Source organism: Kogia breviceps, chromosome 19 (assembly GCF_026419965.1).
Source record: "Kogia breviceps isolate mKogBre1 chromosome 19, mKogBre1 haplotype 1, whole genome shotgun sequence".
Taxonomy (NCBI): Eukaryota; Metazoa; Chordata; class Mammalia; order Artiodactyla; family Physeteridae; genus Kogia; species Kogia breviceps.
This window is the reverse complement of record NC_081328.1, coordinates 56,008,591-56,018,283: the sequence shown is the minus strand read 5'-3', so window position 1 is coordinate 56,018,283 and position 9,693 is coordinate 56,008,591. Positions and strand designations below refer to the sequence as shown.

The window sequence follows — 9,693 nt, the reverse complement described above, 5'->3', positions numbered from 1 at the left end:
TTGACAGCATAAAATTGAAGTAGTATGATGTTAGTTTTCTTAATATTGCTTTATCTCCAGCCACAGATGAACCCTTTTTGTATTTTTGTTAGGCGCTGGCAGTGTATTTCTAGATGGGCTAAAACTAAAGCAACCTGGAGAAGCAGCGTGTCGATGGCCATCATAATAGCCACCAGTAAGGACTGTGGAGAGGAGAACATAAAAGGGAGAACGGTAACTCTCTCCCTTCGTACCCTAAGGAGTTTCACGCAGCAGTCAGTCAGTGTTACTGTGTACGTATAAAGGTAAAATGTGTGTACTGACAGAAGTCCAGAGCCGTGACTTCGTCCTGATGCCGCCTAAAAGCCCAAACCACTAATGAGCAGAATTTTTTCGTTTTGCGAAAGCTCTGCCAGTGTAGCTTAAGTAGCTTTGTGGCTTTTTTCTAAGTCGCCACTAGATGGAGGGCTTTTTAGCATCCTTGCTGTCAGCCTCAAAGTGGGAGTTGGTCCGCATTGTTCGCGGATGCTGTATTGGCGAACTTTGCAATTTTGCGTGCTTGCTGAAATTCATTTGTAACCCCCAAATCAGCACTCCCGGCACTGTCACGGTCATTCCCGGACTTGAGTGGAGAGGGGCGCGCGTCTCCTGACACGCGAGTGCCTGGCGGAGGTCAGACCAGGCACGCTCTGCCTTCTAGTTTCAGCTGAAATCAGGTGCCCTTGTTTTGGTGTACTTCGTGCCACTTTTTGCATTTTTGTACTTCCCGTTTGTGATTTCTCTGTTCAAAGCGGCCCCCAGAGGACTGCTCCTGTCCCGGCCTGGGGTCCCGAGGGCGAGAAGGCTGTGGTGGGTCTCTAGAGGGTTGTGTGTTAGCCGGCTTGTCTCAGGCGTGAGCGGCAGCGCCGTTGGCCGAGCTCAGTGTTCGTGAAGCAACAGTGGAGACTGACTGGGGTGTCTGCGACCACCGTAACACAGGAGTCGAGATCGTGTACTGGTTGGGCAACAGGAATGTCACCAGAGGCTCACGGGAACCTACAGCCCTCTATCTCCTCTAGGGGCAGATGGTTGTCTCCGCTAATTCCGTGTCCTTGGTGACCTCATCAACCATAAAACTACCACAGATAAGAGAAGCAACTACCCTTTTTACCGTCTTCAGACTCAGATTGTCCTCCTGACTTTGGGGGAGGCTAAGTGAGTTCCTCCAGACCCCTTTCTCCACCAGCTCGTGGGCTGCCCGTTCCCTTTCATTTTTTAGTTTGCTGTCAGTAGTACTGACAGGAAAACATGAAAAGTTCTTACATAGAGACAGGAGAGTTTTTATGTCGTGGAAAATTGAACAGTGGTCCAAAATGAGCGTGTTGGAAGAAATTGATAGTTCTAAGACTGGGGTCTTTCGTTTTCTGGTAATTTTGACAAATGGTAGAGGCTTAATTTTGGTATTAGTGAAAAACTAACGGATGGGTGAATAATGAGTTATCTAGGTACGCGACATACTGTGGTCAAGCTCAGTTCTCTTACGCTCAGTCTGCAAAGTACGCCAGCATTTTTATTATAGGCCGTCAGAAAACTAGTCTGTTGTTGCGGAAGAGGCAGGGTCGAGGTGGGGCTGGGCCTGCCTTCCTGAGCCTCTGCAGCTTGGAATTTCAGACCATCTTGTGCTAGTCTCTGAACACCTTCGCCTGAATATGCTCCTCTCCTTCTGCTGTGTGTAATTACCTGGCTCCCCCTCCAAGAGGAAGTGTAGGCTTGAAGTAGAAGAAACCATCTGTGAAGTGGGAGGCCTTGAGCAGCAGTAGAGATGCCTCAGTAACACAAGGCTCTGGGATTAAGGTTCCTCTATTGAAGACTGATTTTTGTTGTAAAGCCAAGAAATACAACTTCATAAATTGGGTGAGATACTGTTGAGTTTTTGTGTTACAGCAGAAAGAACGCTTTGGGATAGTTTTGAGTCATTAAGTTGCATAATTTTAGCGAACCTTCCTGAGCCTTGGTTTTCTTGGAGGTACGTTGGGGGTCAGGGATTCTGTCTGTCGGGGAGGATTGGAAGCCCGCGTTTGATTTTCGCACGTGGAGAAGGAGCTCCGCGAATGGGAGTGATGTTAGTATCATCGGGACCTAGGTTCGGGGCAGTGTACCAGTAATGGGGGGGGCCAGGGTGGGCCAGAAGCACCTCTGTCTCTGGGCACACGGCCGAAGTCTTGGGTGACGCCTAGAGGCATCTTGACCCGATACCCACTTTAGCGACAGCTTCTTCCCACCCCGCTTGTACTAGTGTTTGCGCCTCTGGCCTGTACCAGAAAAGCTGAGCTGATGAAATCAGCCGTTTTTATTTGCTGAGTGATTAATGTGAATACACGACTATCCTGTGTGTTTTCGTGGATTGTTGAATAAGAAACAAAGCCTCCTATTCAGACACGAGCAGGTCAGCAGGGAGGAGGCTGAAGAGACAGGAAACCCCTGAGATGCCCACTTTGGAGGGAGGCTTGGAAAGTAAACTTGACTTAGTCCTTTCTGAGTGAGCAGTGGCGGGGAGTGGCATCCAGAGTGTCAGACTTCTCCAGGCAGCCTTGCTCCTCTTGGGGGTGGGGGGGGGGCAATTCCTGAATCTTAGGGGAAGGAGGACTGTCACTGGTGGGCTCCGGTCGGCCCTGGCTGTTCTGCCGTCTTAGTCCAGGCTCATGTACCTGCTGGACCCATTCTTGCGCTGTCCCACCTACAGGGCCACCCTTGTTTTGCCCTCTGTTGTTACTGGATGCTAGCTTTGACAGATTTGATGTTATTTCAATTGATGTTTACTCCCCGATTGAAATATCCCTTTCCTGATACTCTGAGCAAATCCCTATGTTATTTTCACCTCTTGTAATAATAACACTTCTGAGAAATTAGGACCAGTCAGTAGGGATTAGTGCGTTCAGACTGGGCCACAGTGTTTAGAATATGCATAGAAAGTGTGCAGACAGACTACTTTGAACCTGTTGGGGTTACCATATTTAGGTTTGTGGGTTTTTTTTGGTCTGCTTGTGAGATGCCAGATGTTTATTAATCTGGATCGGGAAGTATCCTTGTAGATGTAATAAAGATCTGGGTGTGTCCATCTGACGGCCTGTAATTTTATTTGTTACAGTTAACGCTCTCTCCTGGGAGCCAGGCTTCCAGGCCGTCCCTGTCCGGATTCCCCAGTGGGCTTGGCAGGTGCTCTGTGGCCTTGAAGCAGAGCTCCCGGGGAAAGAGGGGGCCAGGGCCGGGCTCCAGGGGGGAAAGTGCAGTGCCTCCCACTTCCCTTGCTCTTTTGGAGTCACCCCAGTGCCCTGCCTGCTTCGTGAGCTCCTGACCAGGCCCCAGCCTGGCCGGGGCCTGCCAGGACACCGTGGTCCACACTCCAGAGCCCATGGCGGGCTCCAGGCGTAGTTTCCGAGGTTGGACTCGTCCAGCCCCTAGCTGGGGCCAGAGTCTGGGGCCGACTGGCCCGTGGGGCGGTTGGCTACAACGCTGTGCTCTCCGTGGGCCTCTATGCAGCCCCGCACGGTCCTGAGGACGGTCTGGAGCCTGCGGTCCAGGGCGAGGAGGTGCGGCTCCGCGAGCACAGGCGTGAGCGGGTCTTCCCGCAGCGACTCCCTCATTACGTCGCTGAGCCTGTAGTCGGCTCGGGCCAGCAGCTGCAGGCGCGAGAGTGTTTGCCTTTTTATTCTGGAAGGACAAAGCCAGGGGACCAAGTAAGTGAACGGAAAGAAGGAAACTGCTCGAACTTACTTCCTTCCCCGCCGACGGTGGTGGGGGCTGACGTCTGGAGAGCCTTCGCCCCCAGTGTCTTCTCAGGCACGTCTTAATGCAAACCCGGTAAGAAGGGAACGGATGAAGGGTGACGGCTAGGACTTTGCGGTCCTTGGCCCCGTCGTCCTGCCAAGCATCTGTACGCTAACGGCTGTGACGCCACACACACCAGCTGCTCCTTGGGGAATCCAAACAGAAGTGCTGTGTGATAATGACTTCTCAAGGGAATTGAAAGCTAACGAGAGAAGTTTCCAGTAGGTGAAATGATGAAGATGTCTGCCGTCTCAGAGGCTGCGGGTACTGCTGGGCTCCAGGTTGTTTCTGCTCGACTTTGTAATTCTGATTTCTCGGTGTCACGTGCTAAAGTCGGGGATGGAAATGGGGTAGGGCCAACCTTGCCTTTAGGATTTTGGTTTTTTTTTTAATGTGGGAATGTGACTCGGACTCAGATGTGTAAGCAGCTTAGGTGTCCACGCATTGTCGTACACAACCCCTGCCTTTCCTACTCAGGAGGAGAGGGAGCGGGTAGGGAGGGAGGCACACGTAAGTTACCCCAAGAAGTGGAGAAAGTTCGGGCTCTGCTCTGAGTTTTCCAGCTGGAAATAGAGACCGTTTTGCTATGTGTGGACCCCGTGTTTCTGATTAGCTCCGGACACTGCAGCCGAGCAGGTGCCCGATCTTGAGCAGCTCGGCCGCAACACCAGAGAGGCCTGTAGAAGCAGGGTGGACACTCTGGAGAAGTGTTGGCCAGGCAGAGGCCTGGGTACCTCCTTTGATGTGACGTGAGTTTGTGGGACCTCAGTCGGGATTTTGCCTAGTTGGTGATCAGGCAGTAACACTGAGGCGCGTACGTGCGTGCGGGCCGCAGCAGAGGTCTGGTTAGTCCTGTCAGAGGCCGTCGGGCTCTTCGAAAAATGAGTGATGATCTGAGTGTGTTATTAAAGCGGGCGACCGAGAGGTTTTTTTTTTTTTTTTTTTTTTTTTTTGCGGTATGCGGGCCTCTCACTGTTGTGGCCTCTCCCTTTGCGAAGCATAGGCTCCGGACGCGCAGGCCTAGCAGCCATGGCTCACGGGCTTAGTTGCTCCGCGGCATGTGGGATCTTCCCGGACCAGGGCACGAACCCGTGTCTCCTGCATTGGCAGGCGGATTCTCAACCACTGCGCCACCAGGGAAGCCCGACCGAGAGGTTTTAAAAGATTAGATCCTAAGTCATCTGCTGAGAGATGAAGGTGTGAGAAGTGCTGGGAGGGGACAGTGCTGTGCTTGTCGCACAAGGAATGAGGTGGTTCCTGTCGTTCTGCCCACCCACGTCCTCGGCCAGTGAAAACTGCTGCAGACCTGCGCAGCTGGGTGGCCGAGCAGGACGCGTCACAGCTATGACGCGTCCCGGAACGGAAAGCTCACCGGCAGCACTGGGAGAGTGGCGAGAGGATGGAGATCTCGTCGCGGGAGTGCCGTCCAAACCTGCAGGGAGGAGAGACGGGCTTTCACGGCGGCGCTGGGGGGCGGGCACCACCTCCTGCGTCAGCGCTTCCTCCCGCCTCCCCCTCTGCCGTTTTCGAATCCCGGCTTTGGGTAAAATGCCAGGGATCACGGCGGCTGCCCCTCCAGCCCTTCTCCTCCGTCCGGTCCCGAGAGCCTCTGTCCACAGCTGGCAAAAGCAAGCATCCGTTCGTTCGTCTGTTCAGCGGTCGCAGTGGGCCAAGGCCAAGCCCGAGGACGAGCCGTGCGCTGGGCCTCCGGGAGGGGACCGTGGGGGCGCTCACCCCCGGGCGTTGTCCAGGTGGATCAGGAACCCGTCGTCCCCAAATTTGGTGAACGTCTCGTAGTGGTGCCGGTCCATGTTTCCTGTGGGGGAGGCGAGGCGTGGGTGCGGGCTCCCGCCCTGTGAGCCCCGCGGGGCACGGAGGCCGCCGCAGTCGGAACCGGGCCGCCGGCTGTCGCGGCCCCAGGGTGGCCGGGGGGTCACAGAGGGAGCCAGGCAGGCACAGCGCCGGCGTGAGCTGCTGTCCAGGGGGGGCTTCTCCCGGCGCCCCTGCTCAGGCGGCCGCGGGCTCCAGGGCGCATAGCGGCCCCGCTCCTGCCGAGCCGTCCCCGGGCCGCACCGCCGCGCACCTCCCCGCAGCCGCCTAGCAGGAGGGGCCGCTCACGCCTGTCCCCGCGGCCTCTACCCCCGGGAGCCCGTGGATGGCGCGAGGCTATCGAGGCCTAGCGGCCTGGGCCGCAGGCTCCCCGCCCCGCCGGGCCCCACGGGCAGCACCCACCCGTCAGGAAGTCGAAGATGGCCATGTCGATGATGTCGAGGAGACGGCCGCTGCTGCTGTGCGGGTAGACCTGCTTCACCGTGTCGCAGTAAAGAGGGTTCACTTCCCACCTGAGGCGGGAAGAGGGCCTGGGCTGCAGAAGCACGGACGGCAAGGCGCCCTCCCCCGCCCCTGTGCCCCCGGTCCCTCCCGGGCCTCTCCGCGGGCATCTCTGCGGGACAACAGGCGGGCACTGCGTTCTCCCGACCTGGCTACCGTCTGCCAGCGGGGTGGCAGACGGTAAGCAGAGCTGCTTGAAGGGACAGCAGCCCAGGTCTGTCCTTTCTGTCTCCCCCAGCATCTAGTGCTGGGTACGCAGTGGGCTCTTTATAACCAAACGCATGAAGGAAAGGGACAGAACGGACACCAGGATCCGCGTGAGACGAGGCAGAGGAGGACTGAGGCAGCGTCAGGGCTCCCCAAGCCAGGCGAGAATGTCCTTGGTCCGGGGGCCCACTCACTCCTCTTTGCCCGCCAGCGAGTAGGAGCGGATCCAGGGGCTGGGGATGGACAGCCGGGGGGCCAAGTTGAGGGACGGCAGGAAGGCGGACAGGGAGCCCTCCAGCAGGTGTGGGTTGCCGCACACGGCGTACTCCGTCTTGCACAAGTATGGGCACTTGGCGAAGAAACACACGTTGCTGGCTGGAGGCGGAGAAGGAGATCAGTAAGAGGAGGGCGCACGCCACCCTCCTGCCCCAGGACATCCATGAGGAGGGAAGGGAAACCCTGGACCCGCGGCTCGGGGCGGGGGAAGAAGAAAACACCGCCTTTTCCCGATGTAGGGGCTCGTGGATGCTGTTAAACGGAGCATCCTGGGGACCAGCTCTCCAACGTCTCAGAGCAGAGACAGTGTGGGACCAGCCTCGCTGCATCGTGCCCACGCGACCAACCCGGCCTTTGTTCGGATGGGTGGCATCTGATTTGGGGGCGGCCGGCATCAGAGTTCAGGGCCCAGGCTGGTGAGCGTCTCTCGTCCAGCCGTCTCCCATCCCCAGGTCACCTTGTGTGGCGCCCGGGTGGCCCAGGGTGCGAGTGTCTGATGGCAGCATGTAGCCACCTGATAGGGGATGGGGCCACCAGCAGGAGGTCAGGCCACACTGGCCACCCACGTTCTCAGACCCAGAGCGTTGCTTTGGCCAGAAGCCTACCTGGAGAGATAAAGAAAACACTCTGCAGGATTTCGTTCTTGGTGACCTCAAGGATTTCCTTGGTGACGTTGACTAGCCTCCCTACGGTCGGTGGTACCCGTCGGAAGTCCAGAATCCTGAAAGAGGGGGAGCCCAGTTCAGACCTGGGGGATGATCGCCCATTAGAAATGGACCTGCTGCGAATTCCCTGGCGGTCCAGTGGTTAGGACTCCGCGCTAACACTGCAGAGGGCACGGGTTCGATCCCTGGTCGGGGAACTAAGATCCTGCCCGCAAGGCAAGCGGCAGGATCCAAAAAGAAAAAGAAAAACGAAAAGAAATGGACCGGCCTTCTGACCACACCCAGCCGAGGGCGGGGGTCTCCTCAGTGCAGAGCTGACCGGGCTGAGGGCAAGCCTGCATCTAAGGGGCTGGGAGAAGCGGGGGGAAAGGAATTCTTATCCCATGAGGCCTCCTGGGCAAAGCTTCCACCCTCCAAGCTGTGTCCTAGCTCAGCGCTTCTCACGCTCCAATGTGCACATGAGTCACCCGCGATCTTGTTCAGATGCAGCTCTGAGTCAGTGGGTCCAGGCTGAGGCCGAGAGTCTGCATTTCTGAAGAGCTCCCGGGGGTGGCCAGGCTGCTGGTCCCCAGACCGCACCTCGAGTAGCAATGACAGCCAATCAGAGGGAACGAGGAAATTGAGGCAGGTGCTCTCACCTTTTAATATCGTAATCTTGAGACCCTTTGGGGAAATGGCCGTGGGCACATTCTCCCCACTTTCAGGGCAGGAAACTTGAGCCAAATCATAATGTCAGGTTCAGGTGTAGCTTGGGCAGTCTGGCAGGGTTAGTTTTCTTACTAAGTGACTCTTTTCATTACATTAAAAGCCCTTGTGGGGCTTCCCTGGTGGCGCCGTGGTGAAGAATCCGCCTGCCAATGCAGGGGACATGGGTTCGAACCCTGCTCTGGGAAGGTCCCACATGCCGCGGAGCAGCTAAGCCCGTGCGCCACAACTACTGAGCCTGCGTGCATTAGAGCCCGCGAGCCACAACTACTGAGCCCGTGAGCCGCAACTACTGAGCCCGTGCGCCACAACTACTGAGCCTGTGTGCCTTAGAGCCCGTGAGCCACAGCTACTGAGCCCGTGAGCCGCGACTACTGAGCCCGTGCGCCACGACTACTGAGCCTGCGTGCCTTAGAGCCCGCAAGCCACAGCTACTGAGCCCGTGAGCTGCGACTACTGAAACCCACACGCCTAGAGCCCGTGCTCCACAACAAGAGAAGCCACCACATTGAGAGGCCCCCTCTCGCTGCAATTAGAGAAAGCCAGCGCGCAGCAACAAAGGCCCAACAGACAAAAATAAATAAATAAATAAATAAATAAATAAAAAGGCCTTGTGATTTTCGATCCACGGGGTTGGATGGGTCGTGTTGGATTTGAAGGTGTTGGGACCCACGAAGAAGATGAAGTGCCAGGAAGAAGTTGGTGGGGGGGCAGCGTCTCCCTGGGGCGCCCTCTGGGGATTAGCCTCCACAGTCAGCGCCGCCTCCCGGGGGCCAGACCCTACCTGTCCAGATGGAAAGCTGCAATCTCAGCGTTGTGTCTCTGAAAATCAATGAAGTAGAAGAAGTCCTCGGGTGTCTCTTCATCTCGCAGCTGTCTGGAAGGAAGGAAAAACGCCCCGGACTCAGACCTCAGCTGGGAGCCCGAGCAAAGAGCTGACACACATGACCAGACGGAAAGGAAGACGCGCTTTTATGCTTTTCAGGGGCGCACGGATGATGGGACATCACATCAGGAACAGCCCGTGGCTCCCTCGGCTGGGAGACCGGCAGGCGGGAGGAGCTAAGCTTCTTGTAGGACGCGGACCATCCTGGAGGCCCCCCGGTGCGGTGCCAAGCCTCCTTCTCGAGCAGCTCTGGTGACGGCCGCCGATTCTCTGCAAAGCCCAGTGGTTGGAGGGAAGAAATCCATATTCTTCCGCGGATACGCAGAAGACAGGGCACTGGCTGCCACACCAGAGGCTGTGTACACCCGGGGGCCAAGGGTTAAGAGAGGTGGGGTACGAGACAGAACTTTATAAAAGGAGAGGTGCCCTACAGGTGCAATTTAGCATGACTGACACGGGAGAGCGAACAGTTCGGGGTCTGTGAATTGACCGTCTAGTCAGGGGCACCTCACCTGGCTCGTGAGAGCGGGTCCTGCCAGAGGCTGAGGGGAGGCTAATGCAGAGGATACGTACTTATATACATTAAAGAATCCCTACTAGATTCCTGAAAAGCACCATCCTGCCTGGTCATGAAGGGCCAGCTGGGCATGTATGTTTAGGTGCCTCCCAGTAATATGAAGGGCATCCCGGCTGCTGGCCCCCGGTTGACTGGCCTCAGTGCTGATAATCCTTGGAAGAAGGATGACCTTCAAATTACTTTAGAATCCACCGTGCGGGGCCGCACGAGGGCTGTGAAAGCAATGTAAATGTAAGTCAGCGTCATGTCGTGTAATGAGC

The 9,693-nt window shown here is 56.6% G+C and overlaps 1 protein-coding gene across 3 annotated transcripts in view; it reads right to left on the bottom strand.

The window, feature by feature from the left end:
* Window positions 1-3,070: 3,070 nt before the first annotated feature.
* The window catches only part of FAM20A (FAM20A golgi associated secretory pathway pseudokinase), a 39,163-nt gene continuing 32,540 nt past the window's right edge, over window positions 3,071-9,693 (bottom strand). Inside the window, exons 5-11 of one of the 3 annotated variants that reach the window (XM_059048545.2) lie at window positions 8,755-8,847; window positions 7,206-7,321; window positions 6,519-6,699; window positions 6,019-6,128; window positions 5,521-5,602; window positions 5,159-5,218; window positions 3,071-3,669 (exon numbers count right to left, since the gene is read on the bottom strand). In XM_059048545.2, the coding sequence (XP_058904528.1) occupies window positions 3,417-3,669; window positions 5,159-5,218; window positions 5,521-5,602; window positions 6,019-6,128; window positions 6,519-6,699; window positions 7,206-7,321; window positions 8,755-8,847 (895 nt within the window). In that variant the 3' untranslated portion in view covers window positions 3,071-3,416. The other 2 variants (XM_067021169.1, XM_067021170.1) reach the window with 2 other exon arrangements.